This window comes from Periplaneta americana, chromosome 4 (genome assembly GCF_040183065.1).
Source record: "Periplaneta americana isolate PAMFEO1 chromosome 4, P.americana_PAMFEO1_priV1, whole genome shotgun sequence".
NCBI classification, from domain to species: domain Eukaryota; kingdom Metazoa; phylum Arthropoda; class Insecta; order Blattodea; family Blattidae; genus Periplaneta; species Periplaneta americana.
The window spans coordinates 98,237,686-98,265,373 of record NC_091120.1 but is presented as its reverse complement, the minus strand read 5'-3'; the positions used below and the strand labels follow the sequence as shown (position 1 = coordinate 98,265,373).

General features: G+C 34.8%; 3 protein-coding genes across 3 annotated transcripts in view; 1 reads left to right on the top strand and 2 right to left on the bottom strand.

Moving 5' to 3' along the window:
• LOC138698939 (uncharacterized) overlaps positions 1-27,688 on the bottom strand; it is a 263,952-nt gene that overhangs the window by 116,567 nt on the left and 119,697 nt on the right. The window lies entirely within an intron of this gene.
• On the bottom strand, positions 5,886-16,087 carry Naxd (NAD(P)HX dehydratase). Its single transcript, XM_069823782.1, has 2 exons — positions 15,930-16,087; positions 5,886-15,843 (listed from the first exon to the last, which is right to left on the bottom strand). Exon 2 carries the CDS (start codon positions 15,831-15,833, stop codon positions 14,781-14,783), a length of 1,053 nt encoding a protein of 350 aa, XP_069679883.1. The 5' UTR covers positions 15,834-15,843; positions 15,930-16,087; the 3' UTR covers positions 5,886-14,780.
• LOC138698076 (bumetanide-sensitive sodium-(potassium)-chloride cotransporter-like) overlaps positions 16,201-27,688 on the top strand; it is a 158,309-nt gene continuing 146,821 nt past the window's right edge. The window contains exon 1 of the mRNA XM_069823781.1: positions 16,201-16,630. Coding sequence (XP_069679882.1) covers positions 16,319-16,630 — 312 coding nt within the window. The 5' untranslated portion in view covers positions 16,201-16,318. The remainder of the gene's footprint in view (positions 16,631-27,688) is intronic.

Sequence of the window (27,688 nt, the reverse complement as noted above, 5' to 3'; positions counted from 1 at the left end):
CAGCGCTCTAACCACTGGACCACCGTGGCAGCTATTTAATTTAATAGTGCTGCTATTTTCCTGCCTTCACAAATCATAATCAAAATTATATGAGGTCGTACAGCATAAATATTTAAAATTATGACTTATCCAGCCGGCTATTGTGCTTAAGGGATTGAAAAGTGATGAGAAATGCGTTTTTATGTGAATAAATTATCAATAGAGACGAAAATTCCATGTAAACATAGGACATAGCTCAAACTTAGTACGTATCCATTTCATTACTTTCCGGTTCCAAATATGTGTACTTTTTCCGTGAATATTTGCATGTTATGGTCTTTATGGGGATAAAACATGCATAATGCATATTTAAGCAATTTTTGGCTTAATCATGCATATAATATACATTATATTCAGTTTAAATGCATGTTTTAATGGTTTTGAGTGGACATTTCAGTTTCTCGATTTTTAGGTCCCTTACTTTAGCTTAAGGAATCAGGAATGAAGAAGGAAAAGAAAAAACAAATTAAATAACAGAAAAAGGTTCATTCAAGTTTGGACTTATAACTTCTTGTGATGTAGAGAGATTATTCTCTACCTACAAAAACATATTGACTGACAAACGTAGGAACCTCACAGAAACCAATTTATAAATGTTGTTAGTTGTTAATTGTGCAAAAAAGTGAAGTGAAGTGAAGTGAAGTGAAGTGAAGTGAAGTGAAGTGAAGTGAAGTGAAGTGAAGTGAAAAAAGAAATTTGGAACAAAAATGAAAGTGCATATTTTAATGTATTTTTCACTTGATAATGAATGTTTCATAGTTTGATAGTGCATGAATGCATGCATATTTTGGAATTTTATAGTGTATGAAATTCTCGTCTCTAGTTATCAGCCTGCAACACAAACCCCAGTCTCAGAGCACCAGAGTTTTATTTTGGGGTTTCCTCCTCGCAAAATGGGGACAGTAAATGAGTAGTGAGAAATATAAATACACAATAAAAATAAATAGAATCACGATAAAAACAACACATTGCAATACATGAATACAATAACATAAAAATACAAGAATAACATGGTATAGGCCTACACATTAAAATCGATTGCATGTGTTGAATAAATGGGTCAATAAGAGGGAGTCAACTGATCTGTTGTGTTCTTTAGATTTTCATTGCAAATTCCATCCAGTCTGGTTACTTTCATGTCTTTCGCCTTAAGGATAGCTGCTCTTACTTTCGTTATGCTTACATCGGCTCTTCGTCGTACGACTCTGGCTCTTTGATTTGGCAAGCGGTGGTTATGTTACATCTGTTGAAAAAAATGGAGAAAAGTTTTTCCAAGATTTCATTTGGATCTCCATGGCAGTACTGGTTGACTTCCTTCTAAGGGTACGAAATCGACATTTAAAAATAATATAGGCTAATATGAAGGTTAAAATAAATTGGCCTAACTTCAGTGATTAACATACGCAAAACAAATGTGTTTACGGCAAGGGATATTAATTCTTGAGTAATTATGCTATCCTTCACTACCTGGGTTAATGTCGCGTGGGAATTTTTGTAATGTAGAAAATTCGCAACAAAATATAGAAATATTTCTGTAATAATTGATTTCTCCGAAGCGTGGGGCCTGAGGCATAAATGCAAATGCAAAAATTAAAAAAAGAATCATTATTGCCGATTTCGAGTAGGTAGTTAATTATTTTCTGGTCTCATATAAACAATAGTTAATGTTTTACTGAAATTATTATATTTCGTATGCATTATTCCAGGATAAATCGACTCATATAGTGTATTTACAGAAAACCTCAGTGGTTATAAACGGGTATATCGCCTCTGTCGGTAGGCGTGTGTACAGTAGTGGCAAAAAAACCGGACCGACGGAATAATCGAAGTCCCCGAAATGATCCACTGCGCCCGCATTCACAAGATAGCGAATAATCTACTGAAATTTTTGTAGTTTCGACTGCTGACGTAGCCCATTTCAAAAGCCATTAGAAGAAAATAAGCTGGTAAAATTCTTGTTCTGGGAATAATACGTTAATTAAGTAATAAAATATCGCTGCAATCGAAAAGTATTGGGAATAAATTTGAATAAGGAACAAAAAAAGTTTCCTTCCCAGGCAGGATTCGAACCACGAAAGTCTTAGTTACCAGTCTATCGTGCTGTCACTGTGAACAAGGCTCTGAAATCAGCTACAAGGGTCGGTCCGGTTTTTTTTTTTTTTTTTTGCCACTACTGTACATGAAAATGGTGACACCAAAAATAAATACATTTAAAAAATTTACAGAGCATACCTCACAAACACTCCATGTGTACCCCGCGAATCACACAGCAGACACCAAGGCGATATTCCCATTCATTCAACACGCGCTTCAACATATATCTACTCGAATTCACTCAGTGACGCCGGAGATATGATTTTGCAGCTCTTTCTGATTCTGAAGCAGTGGAAGTACATAGATTATATCTTTTTTGAACTTCCATACGAAGTTACAGACTTTCAAGTCGGGAGACCTAGGTGGCCGCTCGCAGAAGACTAGTGTAAAGTTTTTAATGTACACCGTTACGAAATTAGACCCGTTTATAATCACGATGGGCTTCTGTGGATATGCTGTACTATGTAATACGGATGAACTCCGGTCAAATAATTCAATAAAAATCTCCGTTCACAGACAAATAGACAGACGAGATGCCCTAAACCATTTTTTTCTGTAGCAGAGATGATGAAAATGTTCACTTTTGCGAAAATCTCGAAATGCATTTTTTTGCAGAATCCCAATACCTCCTCTTTTATACCTAGTAAGTCTATGATGAGTAAATCAAAACATCGAATGCTGGCTAGAACTGTGCAGGAGCTGCTATCCAGAATTGGAAGAATTGTCATAGAAAAGAAAGATTGAAGTCGGTAAGTGAATGTCGTTTCTATTACCAGTTTTATTTTTTTCATTTTCATGTGAAAATTAACATAGTAGTGGAAGGCTGACGCCACCGAGTTGTTGCACTCGGAGATTCGTTTTCATAAGGCAAGGACCACTTAACCGTGAGTTCTGGCTCGAGATAGCTCGTCTGAATAATCATTTTAGTGTCCGCAGTGATTAGAGCCCGAAAGTTTGGCAAAATGCCTTTTATTATTGGGCTGACAGGTCTATATATCAAAAGTATGTAGATTTCGAGGTATCGTATTTAGGAGAGATAAGGCCAATTTTTATTTTGCCTATTCAGCTCTTGCTGCTTATCTTAAGAATGTTTTTATTTTTGCCTTTTTAAAAATAAAATTAAAACTTTGTTATTTTTAAGTTATTTTAGAATAAAAATTTTAATTGCCTTCAATTTACTCTTCGCATGTGAAATTTTAATGTTGACTATCCCACTTTTGTACCTCTTTATGGAACTTATTTAATTATACACGTGGGATTATCAGTACGCTTAAAATCTCTTCCCATCCACTCATATTATAACATGTACATGAGATATTACCGGCTTTTTTCACAAAGGGCCTGCCCTTCTCAGCATTTCAAGAATCGCGTACAAGTGCAATCAAACGGCTAAATTACACTTTCAGTTGCTGAAAATCGGGAGTGTTTCTGCATTAATTTTTGAAATCTAAATTTTGCTGCTCCAATGGAAAATGATAAATGAATTAACTTAAACACCTACAGTTATGTAATATAATCTAATAAAATGTTATTTAGAGTTCAGTCTAATTGACATATCATAACTGTGATATGTCAATTAGACTGAACTCTAAATAAAATATTATTAGATTATATTACATTATATTGACTATCGGAATATCTCTATCATCATGCTAAGATAACCTACAGTTATGCAAAAATGCTGGTTTGAAACATGCTTCAGTTACGTCAAGTGATGTAAAACTATATTTCCCGTGAAGAAAACTGTTCTATCCGATATAAAACAGACTTTAATATTATAAAATCTAAAATTGTACCTTGTAATGTGCAATCATTAACAAGGTATATCATACTGTAAATTAGGTGATGAAATGATCATCTTGTAGCTCTACGGACCTATGAGTGTAGCCCCAGCTTCCCTGACGACAGATGTTCATTCTCCTCGGTCCAAAACCTTATTTCTCCATCAATTCACCCCCAGTTTTATCAAGTCTTCTTCCAAGTCATCAATCCATTGAAGTCTGTGTCTCCCTCTCCTCCTACCAGTTCCTAAATTCCCTTTCATAATCCTTTTACCCATTATACATGCCCAATCCATTTTAACCTTCCTAATCTTATAGCCTAAATGTGACAATATCTGGTGTTTATTACTAATTTCAATTTTGTTCTGATTCTCAAGGCACTATTGTATTATATTGGTCCATAAATTCTTCTAAGTATTTTTCTCTCCCAATTCATACGCAGCTTTTGTCACTTAAGATGATAAAATATATTATACTTTTTTAACTTACAGTGCCTTTTTCGTGTTTTAATTACTTTTTTTTACCTGCCTATTGTGCTTCTTTTTAAATTTACAGTGCCGTTTTAATTGCCTTTTTTACCTGACTATTTTAAGTATTATAAATGCCAAAACATTCCGGCTCTAGCAATAATAAGTAGGGCTCGATTTCTTAGATAAATAAATATTTAATTTGCACTGCAACAGAAACACACAATTGAATGTTAAGCTTCGGTCTTGGTCAACAAAGTACAAAGAAATTTTATTTCCCATAAGAACATATTTTGTAAAATTTTTATGCAAGTACATATTTTAAATGGTTAAATGAAAGCACATAAAAATTCCTCTTTGAAAAATTAGGACTATCTTCGACAACCAATCTTTCAACTTCTTACACGACCTGTTGGAGACTAAGCAACACCACAATGTAAACAGCACGCATTGTACGCGAACGTTTTGACGTGTACGGCATCTAGCGGAGACTTTTTGAACTTTGTCTCACGCTAAAAACTTAGTATTGTCTAATCAATTTCTACCTCGAACAAAGACGTATTCACGTCAGTGTGTGAGAGAAACAAGTGTATAGTACCTCGAGAAAATTTTATTATTTTTGACAGCAAATTCCACATGATCTCACCGGAGTTTAAACCTGAGACAAACACAGAAAGCGACTACTATCATTTGAGCATCAATTATTGGTTTGTTTAATTTTTGTCTCGATAATGGATCTTGTAGTGCTTTCTCAATCGTTATTTAATCAGAAATCACGAAGGCTAACCTTTGTCGTAAAAGACATGAGGTTAATATTGACAATGTGGTACCAGAGTCCACAAAAGCAAAAATATTCGCAGAAAACTCAACTCTATTATTAATTACAAATTTCGGAGTGCGTGAAGAAATTAACCTATGTTAAAAAAAAGTCGTTTAACTAAACATAGGTTCTGGAAATAATAAATTTGATTATAGAGTTATGTTCTAATAACTGCATCCAACATAAATCTTCACTATCAACATTAAATTCAACAACTGAGCCCGATGACTTGTTTTATCCCTATTATTACGAGAACTGCGAAGCAATACTAAACATTCACACAATGATATAAAAATACTCTTGTTTGTCTTGTGATCAACATGGTCCAGTGCTAAGATCAGCCATTACGGCGGTGGTCGTCAGCACTCGCTGAAATGGGTAGAGTGCATGGAGGGTAAGGAACTCTACTCCGTCGTGCACAAGGGATAGAGAGACAGCATACCCGCCAGAAGCTACGATTGCACGCTAGGGCAGTGTCTTGTCCGCGGGTAAGAGACGCTAGCCCGAGCGTGCAGTGTTTTGATGATCGCTGCATTAGGGGAAATAATTCTCCAATTCCCTGGTAGAAATTCAACTCCGGTATGCTAGATATATAATAAAAACGATAGGTAATAATTATACAAATATAAAAATAAACAATAAAAATCATTGTTTAAATATTTTTGTAATTAACTGCGATTACAATGTATGTCCAATTTGTTTATTTGGTTTATTTTGTTTCATATTATTTTAATTTTACATATAAATATTACATTAGAAAATTCACATCGGTAAAAAATTCACTCAAAATTCACACAAAAATCTTATTTTGGGTAGAGATCACGAGCTGCAACACTTATTCATAATCAAGAGCATCATCAGAAATATTTCTTACATAAGAGAGGGAAAACTGAAACTTCACTGATCTCAACTAGATATAGATAATATGATTTAAACTTGATCAGTAGGGCCGTGACATCGGTATATTTGTATTAGTCTGAGGTGAACATAAGACGGCGGTCGGAATGTAGTCGGCGTTTCAAGTACAGGCAGCGGAAGCGAATTTGACACACCTAAGCAGTTTTGTATGCGATTATTGCGTGTTATAAAATCAAGACAATACAGTTATTGTATAATACCGGTATAATACCGGAAAGGTCTAAAATGCTGGTGAGGTTGAGAAATCATACCTAAATTGTCACAAATGTGGTAAAACATAAGTCTGAAAAGATGTTTTTTTTTTTTATTTAGAGTTTTGCATTACAGTTTTAGAATGCCGAAAACGCATATGGTGTACAATTTTGCTTTCTCTATATTTAACTGTTACATTAATTTACTTATCACATCTATTCCGTATCTTACTTTCCTTGCATGTTGTTCGTCTGGTTTCGGTTCCTGCTGCAATACACAACAACATTCGATTTCAAAGTTTCAAATGAAAATGACCGCTGAGTGTCGGATTAGTATAACCTTGTATGCAGAAAAACTGCGTTCAACATCGGCTGAAACCAAGGGCGCATATGTAAAATATTTCACATCATCAATTTGATTTCTACATCAAGTTTATAACAACCGCACTTGTCACCTGATAAAACTTTTGCAATTTTGCATAATGGATTAAAACCACCATTTTTTGTATTACTGTGTGATGTAGAAATGAAATTGATAATATGAAATATTTTACATATGCGCCCTTGGTTTCAGCCGATGTTGAACGCAGTTTTTCCGCATACAAGGTTATACTATCCGACACTCGCCGGTCATTTTCATTTGAAAGTTTGAAAATGAATGTTGTTGTTTATTGCAGCAGGAACCGAAACTAAGCGAACAACTTGCAAGAAAAGTAAGGTACGAAATTGATGTGATAAATAAATTAATGTAGGCCTAACAGTTAAATATAGAGAAAGCAAAATTGTTCGTCATATAAGTTTTCGGCTTTCTAAAACTATAATGCAAAACTCTAAATATAAAAAAAAAAAAAAAAAAACATCTTTTCAGACATATGTTTTACATTTGTGACAATTTAAGTATGATTTCTCAACCTCGCCAATATTTTAGACCTTTCCGATATTAACCCTTATTATACAATAATTGTATTGTCTTGATTTTATAATACGCAATAATCGTATACAAAACACGGAACGTGCTTGCTTAGGTGTGTCAAATTCGCTTCCTCTGCCTGTACTTGAAACACGTCGACTACATTCTATTCGTGGCGTCGTATGTTCACCTCAGACTAATACAAATATACCGACGTCACGGCCCAATTGATCAGGTATAGTTCACAACATTTAATCACGCGATTTTATTAGATACACATACTACAAGAGGACTGCAATTTTTCACGTCAGTTAAATCTACATTAAAACCGGAATTAACATTGCTTCGGATGTATATAAACACATACACTTGAACATAATTATAATGTGATAGAATTTGTAACCTCAAAAAATGGTTAGTTTTTAATTATGACATGCCAAAAAAAAAAACAATTTCAAATATTGTGAGGTATTACATTTTAAAGGTTAAAATTACTCCGATCAAAATCACCATTTGTAAGTAAAATGTTTCTTCCTATATTCAAAGGCTAGAAGAAGTGAGTTTCGGTGTATGGAGATAAAGCAAGGAATAAAATATTCAATTCTAAATATTTCATTGCATATCAAAAATGTATTTTAAAATTTCAATTAAACAAGTATCGATAGGCCTAATCAAAACACTCTTATTTACTTAAAAAAAAGGAACTTTCTCTCTCTTAAGCTGCATCTACACGGTTCAATTTTCCATGCGCTTACACCTGCATTATAAGATTTAACATTTTGTTAATAAATAACTAAACAATAAGATACTAAACCCAAACCATCCGGACAGTAATGTATTGCTAAAAATAGTCCTGTAGCAGTTTGTATAATTAAACATAATCCTAATAGTGAACCGAAATCTAGGTAGAATATTGAAAGACTCAAGTTGAAAACGAACGTTCAATTATGACGCATGAAGATGTTGTATCTACATGATACACCATGTTGAACGTCATCTTCACTACGTATACAGAATGAACCGTAAGTAATGTCATTAATTCTGTTGGGTGATTCCTTCAGACGCGCTGTTACTTCACAGGTGTGGGCTCTTTCAGTAAAGAGCAACAAAAAAAAAAAAGACAAATACCATTTTGCAATGTTTTGAATAATTTTCCAGAAAAACGTGCATTTTAAAATACGTGAATTATGAGATCTTGCAACGCTGCAGCCACAGGCAGTACACATTAAGTTGTGTTTCACATTGTATGTGATGAGGCGATAGTAGCGATACTCGTGATTAGCAACTATCTTTGGATGCATATTCCCTACGTATTGAGCTTCGTGACTGTATATACTAGACTGTGGTATAACTGTCTTGTATCATAAAGTTAACATTACGAAACGATTTGCCAGTGCTATAATATTTAATATATCATTGTTATCATAGCAACCTCTTTCTTCATAGACAATGATATCAAACTACCCATGATGTTATTTCTTTATTAATATCGTTGTATAATGCTGTCGTACAAAAAATAGTGTATGAAATTCGTTTATAATGTTATACAATTATTACATTCGTAAAAGTATGAAACTCACTATGTCCAGTTCATAATATTTACTCGTGTAATAAACTATAACATTATAAACTTGTTTCATAATATTAATCTACTATTTTAATTTTGTTCGTTACTTTAACGTAAAATAAGGGTATCTCATCTTTATTTTTCCCTTTAGAGTGTTAAATGTTTTAAAATTGCACATTAAAGGACAAAACTAAAATTCTTTCTCTTATAACATGTAATGTGCATCATCGTTGTTTTGTTATAAAAATCTCAAAGAATAACCCAAAAATTATGACATTACTTACGGTCCACCCTATAAATATTAATTAAGAATTTCAGTCATATATTATCATAATACACTGCCCTCTCTTAATATTTTGTATGAAACGTTTCATAGCTTATTTTGGGAAAGCTATTGAATTAATTCCCAATATGCTCAGTCGAAAGGAACTGGGGTAATTTGCTTAATTTCTAATAAATCTAATTATGACCTTGACCATACTATGCAGGCTGCACAATTAGCACAGCCTGTTTTTGAAAATGAAAATATAATCTAATGTGGACATCAACCAGATTCAAAATGTGTTTTACTCATGTCTGCAAGGTTCTAGCTTGACGATTATCTTTACTAACCAACTGCTAACTCTACAAGTGTGATGTATTATAAATTTATAAATGGCTTCTTCCAATTTAGCAACATTGTTTAATATGCTTAGTTATTCGATACTCCTTACTAGTTACAAAGCACAATCCATACAAGTCACTACAAGGATGACATAACTTACATTATATAATTATAGTGTTGTTCATGTATGTTTTGCTGAAATATTTGTGCATATTTTCGTCACATTAGCAGATAATATTTATTTTGCCAAAATAGGTTAAGAAAATAACATTGTGGAATGAGTCTAATACCTACATCAATTTTATTGTAAGCTAATATGTAAACATAAATACCATTTGTAAAATAATTTATAATGAAAAGTAACGTGTTTCGCAATATCTTTAACAATTTCTTATTATTGCATTTTCCTCTCTTCACTAGGCTTGCCAACTGTCGGATTTTCAGTCGAACATTCCCAAATAAATACATTTCAATGAAAATCATTTTGTTCTGTAAAAATGAGTGTATACTTAATATTGTTGAGAGCTAGTTGGAAAAAAAGTGCTTTACTGTTTGTTAAGCTGTTGGGTTTGTGTTTTCTGAAGTTCTATCGTGGTTAAGATAAAATATGACAGAAAGAATTTAAAAAGACAAGACGAGGATGATTTATGATGAATGGTTGAAAGATAATGAATTCACGGATTAGCACTCAGGAAAAAAAAAAACAATGACAGGAGATTTATGAAAGCCCTTGGATTTGAATTGCTTGAAACGTCGTTATTCTTGTATATTATTTTTAGGTTTGGTAAGGATGAATTAAATGAATTAAATAAATACCATAATATGAGGTGATTAGGGGACATAGGGGTAAATAGGGACGAAATTTTACTATTTTTTATTTCTTTGTGTCAAAGACTGAATATAATAATAAAAACACATAATTGTTTTTATTCGTAACGAGTATACAAATAAATACTTTCATTATTATATTTATACTTTGACACAACGAAATAAAAAATACTAAAACTTTATTCCTATTCACTCCATATTACGGTACTATAAATACTACCACATGCAGGATGAGTACACAATAAAGCAAGCAATGAAAGGGAAGGGAGGAAGAGCAAGCTAAATGACACACGAATATGCATCCTTGCAAAGGCTCTTGGGATTCAAATTAAGATTTATGTGAGCTCGTAGCCTAAAGGCCACTTGTCTCACTACGTCCACGCCATCCCACTTAAGAGACTTGTAAATTTTGCAGAGATGGGAAAGCTGAAAAATAGTAATAAATGTCTCAAGTTCCCCCTGCGAGCTGGAAAGAAGAAATAAGATGCACCGCCAATGCCTTGGTATCATTTCCAGCCAAAGATAAATGAATGCCAGAATTTTGAAATGTGAAATGTATACCAGTGGGTAATACGTCCCAGTCCATTTATTTCAGGGCTTGTCCCCACATTTCTCTTAACGCCTTGTCAACCATATGAAAACCACAAGCAGGATCAATGGTCTCAATTTAGGAGATTGAGCCAATTGGCTTATTAATAGTGACTCTAATAAAAACAGCACTTTGCTGGAATAGAGAGAAAAAATCATTAATTAAATGGGGAACCAACTGTTAATATAACAGCTTTAGTGTAAGTTTGTGAATAATATGTATGAGATGTTGGGGTGGGCATGATTCTGCGAACGATTTGAATAATCCATCACTGATAACTTCATTCTGTATGCTGTATGAGAAAACAATAAAACCCAGTTCCGTAAAATTTTGACTTGTGAGTTTACTGTGAAGTTTCATTCAGTGAATGTGATAACGATAAAGCCATCATGGTAGTTCTGCTTCTTACAATAAAAAATATGAGATACACTAAGAAGTTCTACTATAGTTTTAAAGTACCTACCAGTATTTTGTAGGTACTTATAAGAACAGTCCGGAACAAGAATTACCTTTGTAATAGGGTTGGAATGTATCACTCATATTAATTTTGAAAATTTATCTTCATTCAGAGATTTGAAGTTCCATCATATATTTTCTTTTTCCAGTGTGAAGCAATGTAAGTATGTTATTCATTAAGGTTTTCATGAAAGTGTGCAGCCGAAGCTCCAGCTAAAGTTGCCAACCATACTCCTTATGTATTAAATCAGTTTATTTACTTAGCTAAGCTGAAATTTTCTTGGAATTCTTAAATATTTTTATGAATAATTACAATATAATCGCTCTTAAATAATAAAACTTTGCTTATTACTAATTTTATCAGCTGACTAGAAATATCAATAAAGATATAATCAACTTCGCAGGAAATGTTTGTGAAACAGATGTATTACAACCAGATGATTTGTCATTGGCAATTAGGCCTAATATGTAGTGAAATAGTAAATAAATTTTGGAAATAGGAAAAGCAGGTGTTTGGGAAATGTTTTTCATGTATAATCCAGCAGCCAGTTTCACATAGTATTGTATCTATAGTTACATAAAAAGTTCGAAGGCAGTAGAGGGATGATTTAAGACCACTGATTTTATTTAATTATAATTTATTAGATATTGGCAGAGTCTTTCGTTGTAATGCTTTTTTTTACTGATTGTTTTTTCAAGACATAATTTCTACATTGCTGTTTTTGTGATTTTCAATACAATATTGCACACTGCAGTTAAAATTTTGCTCGCCCGTCATAGATTGTTTTCAAAATTACTATTTGTGTCTGGCAACTCTATCCTCACAATTACAATTGTCAAAAATGCACTAAAATGCTCGTTACTGTGATCTGAATCACATTATGTGGAAATGTCCTGAATTAAACCAATAAAAAGAAAAAAGTACAAATCTCAATCTACAAAACATCAATTAACTAAATAAATCAATAAAACATCAGTCAACTAAATCAATCAATAAAACATCAGTCAACTAAATCAATCAATAAAACATCATGTAAACCTATTTTTAGTGTGTTCAGCCAAAGGTTATCGACCCGGACCGGGAACAATTTTTCCATTGAAATTATTCAATAAAACATCAATCCACTATTCACAACCAAAAAATAATATTTCAATAGTTGAACATGTTTAACAGGGGAAAGAATATAGGAGACTATTTTTAAATAAAGACAAGAATATCGAATTGTGCTGACACAACTGCCATTTAGTAAATAACACCTAAACAACACATTGTTGCCTTCAATAACTTATTGTTATTACTTAAGCTAACAATACGGTTAGTACGGTTCCGAATTGCATCATCCAGATAAGACAAGTATATCTTTACACGGAATGTGGCGGAGAATTTAAATAGCGAGCTATGGAACATGTCTTAACCTTTGCAAGAAAAAATGTTGGAGTGGATTCTGAAGACAGTGTAAAAAACAGATACAGAGTACTGAGAAAAAGGCAAAAACTCTTGACAATTATCGGTACTACGTTAACTTGGAGTATTCAAATCGATCTGAATACGATTATCGTATTGAAAATTCCATGAAAACGGGAATTCAAAACGATCTGAGTCTCAAGGTCGATACACCTAAAAATGAGAGCGGATCGACGGATCGTATTCAAATTTGGATGGAAACGCGTGTCGTATTCAAAACGATCTCAATACGCTAAGCGCGTGATCGATCGTCATTTGTTTGATGTGTCACCTATGTTGAAAAGGTGTGTTGTAACATACAATATTTTGTATTTTCCTGGAAGCAGAGTGCTGCATTGGAGTTAAATCGCTCACTTGAACTCGGTCGAGTGCCGCATCCTCGAGTGAGATACGATCGGTCGTGATACGCTCGTAATAAATAGAAGCACAGTACAAGGTCATCTCACCGACATTTCTTATCTTATATGGAAGGCGACAGATAAGATACACATATGTTTTGCTCACTCGGTAAAAATAAGGCTTTATTTTCTGCGTTTAATGGAACAGTCAATGGAACGTACCAAAACAGGAACATGAAGTTATGAATAAAATAGTATGAAAAACTTCGATATACAGTTATTATTGCTAATTAATAATAATTATTCAATATTTGATTTACCACAGACCCTATAATATTATGATAGGTCCATACATAGTGTTCCGCCTATATACTGCGACAATGTAGAAACGTTTTACAAAATATTATTGATATAGCAGTAGATTAATAATATTAGTACAGTGATAACGTCACAGAAAATATAATAAAACGAATAATCATGCTGCAAAACTGATACAGACGCAAAGATTGATACACTAATTATTATAGATTATTAAAAAAATATTATTATTATTATTATTATTATTATTATTACTAGAAAACTTGATACAGTTTTTGGATTATCGTGATTGTGTTCTCCATTTATAATAATTACATTTACATTCAAGAACATCAGATGTGGCAAAAACAAAATCATTCCTGTGTGGAGAAAAAAAATATTTACCTACAACATTTATATTACATTTTAAAGCAAGTTTTGTAGTTGTACAATGGAGAGGTTCGTTAAACACTGCAAAGTTTTGAAATGATAAACATCTATGATTTTACTACACAGTTCATCACTGTAACAAGAACGAATGTCTAACGCTCGGCTTATACCGTTCGAGGATTTATCGCTCGTGACAATTTTACCCATCATGCATGTGCGCTACCTATCGGATTATGCTATGAACTACTTGGCGCTCGAGCGAAAACATCCGATGCAGACCTCTGCCTGGAAGCTATTATTACCATTCTTCACTTACAGCCAGAACATTAAGTTTTCATGCACCTCATTAAGAAAACTCAATGTTTATAAACTAAGCCCTATAGGGTGACCAACATGCTACCAACATAAACTACTTTCGAAACTTCAACCTTCCGCATTCAGATCGTTTTCAATACGTATTGAAAATTGCATGAAAACAGGGATCGGGGACATCATATTCAATACGGAAAATTTATTCGAATCGATCTGAATACTCCATGAAAACAGTAATTTAGCAATATGAGTTCTAACAGAGACTACGCGAGAGAAGCAGCAGTGTTGAATATTCGATACAATCCGAATTGGTTAGGGGGCATTAGTAGTATTAACATATCCCACATTTGGTCAGTTATTCCCTCTCTTCGCAATCTTCTCGTTAATCTATGACGCCACCAAAGCAGATATGCAGAACTCGAAACCGCACTGTATTCTACTGCTCATTCGATGCAAAGAGTTTAGTTTGCAGAGTGGTCGATGCACAACACGGGCTAATCATTCGGCGATGATAGAATTAACGAATTTCAGAAATAAAAATGACGCATACATTGGTTCTGCGTGTTTGCGCAGGTCAGGATTTTAAACTAAGGCAATTTGCATTCTGTTACAATTATTGAAGTTCAGGAGGTAGAAATGATGAAATAATACAATGGATATTCCACTGTTTCCGTTCCCGTTCAATCCAAACCTTGGCATATGGACATAAATACATCAATTTTCGAACAGTGCCTCGAATGCTGCATGAATTTCTTCCAACATGTCTGTAGTGAGAGTACTGCGACCTGCTTTGGCCACAGCTCGTTGGTTACATTCTCTTGTCAACCGGCACCCTGCATATGCGGCGATAACTGCGGGTGGAAAAGAAGGGACACTTTCGGGTGGGTCGCGTGCTGCTTTCAAGCCCGCCCAACAACAAAATACTCCGAGACTTCCCGACAGTAGGTCACCCTGACCGCCACAACGACGACACGATCCACCGGTCGCGCACTTGACTACAGCGCCATTATCGGAGCCACTGGCAATTATGTCTGATGCTCCTTTGTGCACAATAATGATATTAGTACCAAGAGCCACCGCCAGAGCTCTCACATTGTCAGGATCAGGATTTGGTGTAGCAGCCCATGATTTATTCAAAACTGATTTTGCAAGTCTACTAAATTCGATTGCATTTGGGGTTAATATGGCATCCATAGGATAATTTCGAATTATATCCGGCTTCTCGGTTATCATAAATAGACCATCAGCATCAATTACAAGAGGTTTCCAATTATCAGGATGATCTCTACAAAATTTTATAATGCTGCCAACTGTTTCCAAAATTCGAGGATCCCTTCCAAGACCTGGTCCGATAACAAGCACATGAAGACGTGGTAACCACGGTTTTACAAGATCCAAAGCATTTACAGTATCTAAAATTGGATGCACAATCAACTCAGGACTATATGCTTTGATAACTGCTGCCGCATCTTGGGGACAGAATACGTGGGACAAATCACAGCCTACCTTCAATGCCGAAATTGCAGAAAAATACGGAGCTCCTGTATAATCAAGCGAACCACCAATTATACCTATTCGTCCCGCTTGTCCTTTGTACATATCATGTCGTAATAAAGGCACAATTGCTCTGGATTCCTTTAAAAGCTTATCTTCAAGTTGCGAAAGTTCCTCTTCACACCCCATTATAGATGAAGTAGCCAGTTCCCTTACGTACTTTGTATATCTTGTAACAACTTTCCCAATAACAGGTCTAACAAACGTAAACATATATTGACTTCTGAAACAAAACATAACCTAAAATAATAACAGCACGCTTTGCATTTCACATTAAGATTACAATAAAACAATTCAAGAAACACCTACCCTGTTTCTTTCAAACCTAAAATCTTTCTTCTATGGTTTCAAACAGAAACCGTGAACTCCATTCATTTAACAGTTCACACTTTAAACATCCGATGTGTAATCAGTTTGTCATGCAACGTATGCGGTTTACAGAAAATGATTCCAAGGTTAATATTCTATTGAAATCCACGTCATAACCAATGTGAAGGGACCATGATATTCACGATACGTATGAATACGCCATCTATTGGTGACAATTCAAAGTTTGTATTTAAACACAACCCCACTTCTTCCTGTTGGGTCTGAGCAGTCGTAGGCCGCAGCGATCTGCCGGGCTCTGTCTGTGAAGCGCGCTGTTCAGTTGTTCCACGAGTCGTGAATACGACACGAGGAAGAAAAGGGTGTTGAAAATGAACAGCAACACAGCCCCAGGAAAATCTCCTGATGTAGAACAGCAGGAGCTCAATGTTCTTGATCAAAATAATCCTAGTCGTTTTCAAGTGGCAAAAGTAGATACAGAGGATGACGACAAGGAAACTGACTATTTGACATCAACGACTCCAAATCAACAGCATTCATATGGGTACGACTCACGTTACAAAAGCTTGGGCCAACTCACGAGGGAAGTGCCCCCGAGAGCTGAACATTATCGAGACCTTTCGATTCATCATGAATACCGACCTACGCTTGAAGAACTTCATGAAGGAAATATTCCTGAAAAGGTAAAGCAAACTCTTCTTTGAATGAACTATGCAATAAATAAGAAATGTATTATACAGTATTTAGTTTAGCTCTTATTTTTGTAGTTAATTGTATGTTCTATTAACCTCCACATACCAGAACGGATTGAAACATTTCATTAATATATTATTTATTGCGCAAATAGCGTTAAGCAATTTGTGTTGCAATCATTAACTAGTTACAATCAATTATCATACTTTCATTCAGTATTTACAGTTTTATTGACTGTTGCTTAATAGTATGTTTCGTTTCCTTTTAAACCTCTAATTATATTTTCCCCATTTTCATTCGCAAATTTATCGTTTATGGTTTTACTGTCAGCGTCGAATTGTAATAAAAAAATAACGATAAAGACGTTTGAGTCACCAATTTTTTTTCGAAATATATTAAAAAAAGTCATAATCGGAATTGTTGTGTGTTACCCTTGTAATCTGAATTACTAACAGAGAACCAGAGATTTACTGTATTCATTGCCAAGATTTTAGAATGAGGAGTCTTGTAAATATAACAATTGTTTTGTGTCTATCATTTTTGTCATATAATATGGTTATTAGCTATTACCAATTATACTTTTAAATATTAGTAAGCTTACCTCAAATATAAAACTCCTAATAAAAAAATATAGTTATATTTTAGACATAAAATCTCTACTACTTAGGCAATGAGAAACTATGCTTGCAATGTAAAAATGATTTCCATACCGTAGAATGATGTATTGCTATTAGCACAGAACATCAGAAAAAACAAATAAACAAAAAAACAGCAAAACAATGTAATCAATAATGCCGTCTCTCACTGAGAGCAACAATGCTTTTGCAGTTAGTGAAGTTTATCGTAATAATCTAGCCTCAAGCGAAATAGATTAGGATGATAAAAATATTTCGTCTTCCAATTTTATTGTAAAACCCCATTTTGTAACTGTTACTATTTACAATTAGTAGAGAAGGAAATAGCCTTTGCGTTTAAGCACATCGGCTATGTACCGTATAATAAAATCATTAGCGTCACTACTATAAAGAACTGGACCTTTCCCCCCCCCCATTTCCTTTTTTTCTGTGATGTTTGCGCCAGCTGTTATGTAGCCTATCTACAGACTATGTAATTCAGTAATAAATTGTTTATATTATTCGGAATTTCATATAAAGTTATTCAGATTTTACTAACACGCGTACCATGTATTTTTTTTTTTTTTTAGTGAATAATATGGTAAATAATTGCAAAGATAATGTTTTCAATCGCACAAAATTGATGTCCCAAAAAATGTCGAATAAAAACTTGTAAATCGATTCATTTCGCTTGCATCGTAACTGTTAAAATGTTATAAAAATAGCAACTGATTAGTAGTGTTTATCTGACCTCAGAAAGTAGAACTTAAATGAAGTTCCTTTTAGCATTCAGTACAGGATTTATATAGGGTAGCTATGTTTATGGATAAATTCGTGATGAAAACAAAAGGCTATCTAGAAATGCATAAGACACTACATAAGTAAACAGTCGTTTTCTAAATAGTGTTTATAATTTCTTGATTCTGCAGTATAATGCCTAGGTATGTCATGGTATTTTACTATACAGATTCTCTCGCTCTGTTCCGATCTCATGTTTCCTGCCGTCTTCCTCTTTCATACTGTCTATATTTTTTCATAATACCTACATATAAAGAACTCTACTGTTATTGAGTCTCTTTACACGTTCTATCACCCTTTTTTTACACAATGTAATCATTTATTTAATACAGTAATTTTTAAGTTATTTTGTTACGTCTTCATTTCAAAGACCATTTCGCGCTGTAATGTTTTATTTCTCATGAAAACTTGCCTCACTATTATGTGTCATTACATTAATTTGTAAATGTAACAATTCAATATTGAATTTTTATTCTAGCTTTTAATATTTTACTTCCATTAATAACACTGGTCAACAATGATTCAGCTACTCAGATAAGAACAAGTGTACCAACCTAAACTGAGTGTTGTTGTTTAGTCAACTGTCCGAAGACAGGTCTGAACCTCACAAGTGGTACCAAGAAGGCACCACTTATGAGGAATTAGGCAAGGAGATAATGGGGTAGGATGGCCAGTCCCTTTCCCCTTCCATTGCATACATCCCTCGCCGACTAGCTACATATTACACTAGTCAGACTTCAGATGCATACAAACAATTGAGGGGTTTGCCGGAAAAAGGGCGTATACGCCAATATGGCGAATTGAGGTACATGCTATCTAAGATTTTAAAACGCACGTGAATAAAATGTTATACACGCATGCAGTCCTGTCCTGCAGGTATGTACAGTACAATCAAAACAAAATTTCGCTACTATAATTATTCACTACATTTTAAACCGTTTTCCCGAAGAAGGCCGTATAGGTCTATCCGCCTTTCTTCCGGCAAAGCCCACAATTGTTTTTTTCTGACATAATATGTCGTCAAGTGAGATGTACTGCCTGATAATAGATGTACGTGCGGATTCCAAATTTAAAACCTGGTTTCCTTCCCCCCCCCCCCATCATATGACAATTACTTGCTAGAATTCTTTATGCATCATAGCTAATATTACAAACGATTCACTGGCACAAAAAAAAAATAATTTACCTTGTGAAGCTCGTGTGACAAACTTATGTTGCATTCCATCTTCTTTCCATGCTAAAACAGCAGTTGTTTAGATGTCACAACACGAATGCGCAGAAATAAAATGTGTCAAGCGCTTACAACAGTATAAATATTCTGTTTTCGTAAGACATTGTTCTGTAAGTAAATAAATATTATTGCAGTTACGCATCAGTTCAAATATAATGATAATGGTAATGTAGGTTATAAGGTTAAAATTAAAAAGGAGACATGGAGTTAATCGAATGTCTATATTTGCAAACGTTTATGCTGTTCATGATTACTATTGTGAGCATGTTTGGGGTTGTAAGGATGTTCGGGATTTCAAACAGGCCTACATTTTTTATATTTCTTTTCATTTCTGCCTTTATACTCAATACGTTTAGACGCAGCCTTCTCACTAATTACTTCGTAATTGTTGCTTCCACATTCCATGAAGCCTAGCATCGGGACAACAATGCAAAATTGATAGTCGAAACGATTCACACATTAACACATCAATATGACGACATTGAGTTAAAATAATAATAATAATAATAATAATAATAATAATAATAATAATAATAATAACAGAATGTCAATACAAAGAATTTGATTAATTTAAAACTTAAAAGATATTATATGTTAAATTAAGGCCTAGCGCGCACGGACGGTTTTTCTTCCGCTTATCCGCCGCGGTTAGAAAATCGCTTTGATAGAACACATTGCTTGAAATTGAGGTGAACTCACGAGCGGATATTTTACAGCAGCGGTTTTAAAAACGCAACATGCTCTATTTTCCGAGCGGAGCGCCAACCGCGCAATATTATGAAACACGTGTCAGAATATGTTAGTGTGCACACGAGCTGCAAAACAACCGCTTAAAGATGCAGTTGTGATATATTATCACAACGCAATGGAAAGTCTTCGACAAGTAAGGAAATAAAGAGGCAAAAGAAATTAATGTCTAGGAAGCCTAATTTCAAAGAATCCCACCTACAAATTCTGAAGGATAGTAGAACAGAAGAAATTGATTAAGATAAATCGTTCTTGCTCTCATTATGGCCGACTTTTCGAAAACTTTCACTACAACAAATATTGAGAGTAAAAGTGGAATTTTTTCAATTATTACAAAAATTAATTTTTCAACGAAATAGTTAATCCTGGTCACCCAGTTATGCAGGATATCAAAACACATTTATAATATGCATATCAATTCTCACTTCCCCTATCCTTCAAATGTGTTTAGTTCATCTGGAATGCCACCATATAATCAGTCTACACATTTGACTCAACCTGAGCAGATGGTTCCACTTCAACAGATTCAGACTCCTCACACAGAACAGACTTCATCTACAGCAATTAATTTTTCAACATATGTACCCAATTCTGAACAAACGCCGTCCTGCAGTAGGCTACACCCAGTGGTTTTTCATTGTCTAGAGACAGTACAGTGCTCTCATCAAGTTAATCTGACTTATTCGAACTGCATTAACATAAACATATTAAATAACTTGCTTTATATACTCGTATGTAATGTCTTATGTAAATTGTAAAGATTGAAGCCAAATATAAATATTGTTAACTTTATGGTGACTGCTAGTCTTTCTTCTGGTGCTACTACCTTTCTCATAATTGTTTGTATCCTGATAAGCTATGTGTGGCTGTATAAAGTTTAATAATACGTTGAATGAATTTTTACTCATTCTAAAATATCCAGAAAGTTTTTTTAGGATATGATACGAAAATAAAATTTGGAGCTCCCTTACTGTTTAAGTTTCGCATGCTGTACAGTAGACAAGAGTCCCTGCATATATGGTACTTGTGAACAGTCTTGCGATATTGCTGCCTAGGCCTACATACAGGTGGACTCCCATCAAGACTCGCTCCAAATTTTAATTCCGTATCTGTACAATGAATCTGTCCCTTAAGTAGTCTTTGGCTTAAGAGGGGATGGACCCACATTCTCCTTCTTCGCTGCTTTCGAAGACGTAATATAAATATTACAGATTTTCCACAAAGTTCATGTTTTCTTCTTGAGTGTTATCAGCTAGAGCTACAGTAGACTGAGAGAACAGCGGTTTTTTCACCGTTCGTGCGCCCACTCAAATCAAAAGAGTTGTTTTCTTACCGCCGCGGCTAAATATCCGCACGGACAGAAATCCGCTCGTGCGCGCTAGGCCTAACACTTCTGTCTTTATACTCCCCGCATTTATCTATCAGTCTCATTAGTGTACGAATAATCATTCATTACCGACCGAGTTGGCTTATACGGTATCGTTTGAGACTCGCATTTGGAAGGTCCCAGGTTCAAATTTCGTAGCCGGCTAATCTGACGGGGTTTTTTCATGGTTTCCCTCAGTCACAAAGACAAATACCGGGTTGGAAATTACATAGTATGATTCATCACCGTCTCTATCACCAATATCGTAAACATTAATCAAAATATAGAATCAGTTACATGAAGTAATGCCATCTATAACACATTACAATAGAAACAGGAACTCAGCAATAATAAGAATGGTCTGCCCAAAGATCCTACACATGCGATAAGACCTCAGCTGTTAAAGTGTATCACATTTGAAGGGTACAGAGAAAAAACGAACGGAGTCACAATTCTCATAAGGTTGACGACATATTTAATTTAGTATATTACTGCAAAATTTATGTGTTTTTCTTATCAAAACTGGTGAAGGAGAATAACACTACGTATACAATCATCCTTTCCTACTTTTTCATTAGAAACAGCAATAAATTTTGCAGTAATATAGTGAATTAGATAATATCACCCTTAAGAAAATTGAGACTCTGTTCGTTTTTTCTCTGTACCCTTCATTTGTTTCCCCTTTGTTTTATCACGGCATCATAATTTCAGTTATCCAAGCCCTATTGTAGTTAATGACGTCACCGTATTAACAGAAACTGTGACCAGATTTCTTGAATGTCAAACTCGTGAGGTTTCACGTTAAAATGTTTTATCCTTCCAATGTTTCCATGGTTGTCTATATAAATATATAATTTTGTGGCAACTGAGTTTCTAGGAAATTATTGAGCTGATAACTATGCTGAGTTAGTGAATAACATGCTTAGAGCATTCCAGAATTTAGGTTGTATGTATTTTTGAAGTTGCACTTCTTGCATTCCTGCATATGGGAGGGGGGGGGGGAACAAAACAAAAAACAAAGCTCTCAAGCAGTTTTAAAAAAGCTTATGGAGATTAATACAGAATTTAAATAAATGTTTCTTGTGATCGAGGAATCCACTAAAACAGTCCACTAACAGTGATCGTCAGCACTCGCTGAAATGATTAAAGGGTAAGCAGTGTATCGTAATATGCAGTCGTGCAGAAGGGAGAGGCGGAAAGCATACCCACCAGCAGCCACAAATGCACGCTAGTGCAATGTCTTATCTTGCGGGTTAGAGACGCTAGCCCGAGGGTGCCGGAGGATGCACTAAAATTTCGATTATATTGGCCAGCACCGGGACCTCCCTAGTGCAAGTCCATTGTTTTACCATTGAGCTAACTCGCTAGGTTAATGACACTTTCATTGACCAAAAGTTAAAGCTTAATTGTATGGTTTGAACAAATGTATATATGTATTTAATGTTATGCAAATTCTTATATTTTGATATTTAGGCCTACAAAAAGTTATTTAAAAGAGATCGATACATTAAAATATATACAGGGTGATTCACGAGGATTTACCGTCCTTTACGGAGCTTATTTCTGGAGACATTTTGAGCTAAAAAGTCATATAAACATAGTTCCTATTCTCAATATTTTCAGAGTTACACTAATTTAAAGTTGTTTGTAAAATACGTTTTTTCTTTAATTTGAAGGTAAAAGAATAATACAAATAGAGAATGAACCTTTCTTTAATTGGCAAGTATTATGAAGCTAAAAATGTGCTGTGAACTCCTTAGTTGCTTCGTACAGACATCTTTTTCTATTTTTAACTAGATAATTACATTATTCTTACGCACTTATTACAACAATTATTACAAATCACACCACTTCCACCAATTTAATTATTTGCAATTCAATTTTTCTTCCTAATTTACAGTGTTGGAGAGTTTACAACACATTTTAAAAAATGTCGTCGTCCGCTTGAGTACACTTGGCCGCACGCTTGTGAACGTAACTGCATACGCTACGGCTATCTTTGATTTCCGTAGCGCTCGCGCTGGCTGCTGACTGCACGCTGACAAAGATCACGCGTTCCCAGCAACGCGTTCCAATAACGAAACATAACTCTGTAAATATTGAGAATAGGACCCATGTTTATATGACATTTTTTGTTCAGAATTTCATCGGAAATAAGCTGCGTAAAAGGTGGTAAATCCTCGTGAATCACCCTGTCTGTGGTTTATATTATAAGCATAGGCCCTACTACTTATCTGTCAAGAAACTGGTAGTACTGTGAAAATATTGTCAACTGTGCTGTATTATAATCACTCGTCCATGCTCATGACAGCTGATCTTTTAAGAAAGGGAGGCCTCCGAATGGTTCTTCCGTCTTGCCTGGCAAGAAGCAATCTCTTAAGAATCTACAAAAGTGCAAAATATAGTGTTTTAATACAGTATTTTGTATTTCCTTATCAGTTAGTCAATTCTACGAAGTAATCAATATATTATTATACATATATTTAAGCCTTAATGTATCTATCTCAAGAAGTATTCAATTTGAGACAAAATTCTGTAGATTATAACCTTTCACAGGAAACTAAGTTCTTTATGCTTCATTTCCGTAAAAACTAATGTTGTGTTGATTTTGAACTTTATTAGATGCCTAGATTCAGTCTAAAGCTTTTCACTGCAGCCATAATTATATGAATAGCTTACAAATTGATATTTCTAAAAAAAAATCAGGGGATGGAACTATCTACAGTTTACATAATTTCATACGAATTACATAACGAACAAAATCATAAAAAAAAGAGTAAAATTTGAGTAAATCGCCATGTTGTTTTATTTTTTTAAATAAAAACACATTATTTTCAGTAACAATTATCAGATTTCATGCTTGTCATTACTTGTTCATCGACTCGGAGATATCGCATATGAATGAAAATTCGTCTATTAGTTCACGAGAAATGGCCGTACGAAGAAGGCATGTCGAAAATCACTTTTTTGCACGATCGTGTTTTCTGTTGTACTTACCGCTATTGTTGACAGGTCTTGTAAGTTGTATTTACAATACGCGGACTGATTGCTACAGAAACAGATTATTGTACAACTCATAACAGCACTAAGGACATAACATTATCAATGAATACAGTCAGTTTTCCGCAACTCTTCAATATGTCAGTATCATCGCTTTCGATCGTCTTAGCTGCTATGATGTATCGAATGTACTCGTATTACATCAACTTCTACTAATCATTTTAGCAATATTGTACTCCTTTGAATTTATAATAATTGAAGACCTCCCTCGAAAAAGGGTGTAACATTAAATTAACGAAAAATTTGACTTCGGTGGAAGTGAAGCATTCATTTATAACAATACATGACTACATTCAATAGCTGAATAAACTTGTATCATTGATTAATCAATTGATTAGTAAATACAGACCTAACGAAATATGCCCCTAAAATTATTTTCTTTTCCCCTAAAAAAAATATTGTAGATTTGTTGGTTACATACACCCTTATTCGAGGGAAGTCTTCAATTACACGGACTAAAATAGCGGAGCATTAACAAACTTATTCTTGAGGATGGAATGGAATGGAATGGAATGGAATGGAATGGAATTTGCGCAAAGGGGCACTATGACCCAACACTGCGATCTGTTACGATCTATTATGCTAACACTCAAGCTAGGCGCATTTCTAAACCCACACTGGCTGACTACACTAAGGTTCGTTGCGTACCCAGGTTTCGAGCAGGCAACCTCCCCCCCCCCTCGTCCCTAGGCCAGACCCTCCGTGCATCGCCAGTCGATCGGAGAATGCTATGGTATGATGACGAAGTGGAGAAATTATGAAGGAATTATGTAGATGCCTAATATGGGAAAAACGGGAGAACCCCGACAAAAATTTCCAACTGCGACCTTGTCCGCCACAACTGTCACTATGGATTTATTTTTCTTTGAAAAATCCCAGACCCGATCGGGACTCGAACCCGGGCCGCCTGCGTGCCAGGCCAGAAGTCTGCCACTCACAAGCAAACGTTCTGATGGGGGCAGATAAAAAAGTTAAATTTTTTTCTTCCACCATGTTAATAATGTCAAAAGAAGTGCTTATACAAATTTTGGCCACTCGACCGCAATTACAAGGGCTGTAAAAATATAAGTTCACCAGGGGCCGTTAACAGAAAAAAATACAATTTCATTGGATAAATTTATTGGAACAGACACAGCAATTATTGAGCTATTTTTCAACATATTTTCCACCGGAATTGAGACATTTCTCTTTTCATGGGATCGACAGAGAGAGGTGCAGACGCAGTCAAACGCTGGTTCCGATCCCAGGCGGCTGACTTTTACGACACAAAAATGGATCCCATGGTATGACAAATGTATCAATTCCAGTGGGGGATATGTTGACAAATAGCGCAACAATTGCTTATCTGTTTCAATAAATATTTCCATGCAATTGTGCTTTTTTCTATAAAAGGCCCAGGCAAAATCACTTTCTGGACAGCCTCGTAATTACGGTCGAATGGCCAAAATTTGTATAAGCGCTTCTTTTGATATTATTAACATGGTGGGAAAAAAAAGTATTTTTTTTACCTGTCCCCATCAGAACGTTTGCTTGTCAGCCACCGCAGGGGTATTCTTGGTGTTATTTGGTTACCTACTGATCTGTAATGAAACAAAGCCCTTGGGTAAATAAATTTACTCTTTATTTACAAAAACTCGACGTCGCGTCGTCTCGGCTTTTCTAACTTTTCCTCGATTCTGTTATAATACGCTTATCACCCTTGTATCGCAATATACAGTATACTGCAGTGCCTATTTCTATGTCAGGAATTCTACAAAACCATGCAGTTCCGTAAACGCATTGCATAAATTTGTTGCTGTCAACAGAACACTTTCTCTTCATGCTCATTTATTTTAATCGGTTATTTAACAACACTCTATCAAAATTGTGCGGTTATTAATTAGCGTCGATGAAAATGATAATAGCGAGATGAGACCGTGAATTCGCAGTCGAATTACCTCGTATTCGCGGAAATCCTCGGAGGAATCGTATTCGCGGAAATCCTTGGAGGAAAGAACACAACCAAATAATCTACTCAAACGGGATTCGAATTCACGCCCGAGCGCAACCTCGGAGCACGAGTCCCGCTCGCTGCTCCTAGACCACATTAGTGGGCTATAGGCTACTAAGTATAATGAGAAAGTAAAAAATACTATTCCTACACCCTTTATTGCGTTATTTGTGTCTGTTATAAAAGAAAATTTGATCAGGATTCAGCAGCGTTATTGTTTTAGAATTTCTTTAACTTTACGAGCAATTTTACCGGAAAAATGGAATCGTAAATACCACATTAGTATTTCTCGGTTTGCAAGTGTTTACAATGGTCGCTTTTAGGTCCAAGGATCGCGGATTTAAACCCGAAGATACTGTAAAATGTATATTTTCGATAATCTCGAAACAACATACTGTTTACTGCATCAGAATATTCTACAGCAGTGGTTCCCAAACTTTTTGATGGCGCGACCCACTTTTAGGCGAGATTTCTGTTTGTGACCCTCTCCCATCTACCAAACTGGTAAGATATTTAACCTCATGTTAAAAATACAAATCCCTGTAAAATCGAATACAGCGATACTTTTACTCAAAATTAGTGGAAACCACCCAAATAACAATCAAAATAGAAAAATATAGTGCAACAATGACATTAAATATTACATGAAAATCATTTCTATAATAGTAGCCAACTTTTCTGATATTTTCGAATACTTAAATACTTAGAGTAGTACGAGTTTGCAAGGCCAAGATGTTAACATAATAACAACCAGGGATAAAACCAAAGGATTTACAAAGAAACTTCATTTCTGATCTACATCACTTGACACAATTGTATATTATTTAACTAGTGTAGGCCCTATAATCTTGCTAATTTTCACGAGTGTTTATACTGATGATTACAGGGTTTTATGCTATTCTAGCATTAAAATATGTAAAAAAAAAAACTATTATAAATTCACAAAATGTAATGTTATGAGTGTTATGACATAGCAGAGATACGAGTACTCGACATGACTAATATATTGCATGGTTGCTAAGTAACCGTTTCTAAGACCTGTTATTTATTTGTTGTTTTGAAGCTTTTTCTTATAGGCCTATGTATTGTGCGTTTGTGCGAGATCGTGCGTATTTGCTTGTTTTCCGCACAGAACCAATACGCGGTAAGTGTGAAATACCACATTCAGTATTCCCAACGTAACACACATAACAATTTCCCTCTTCTTACAGCTTAAGCGCGACATTCATTTTACTGCTTTAG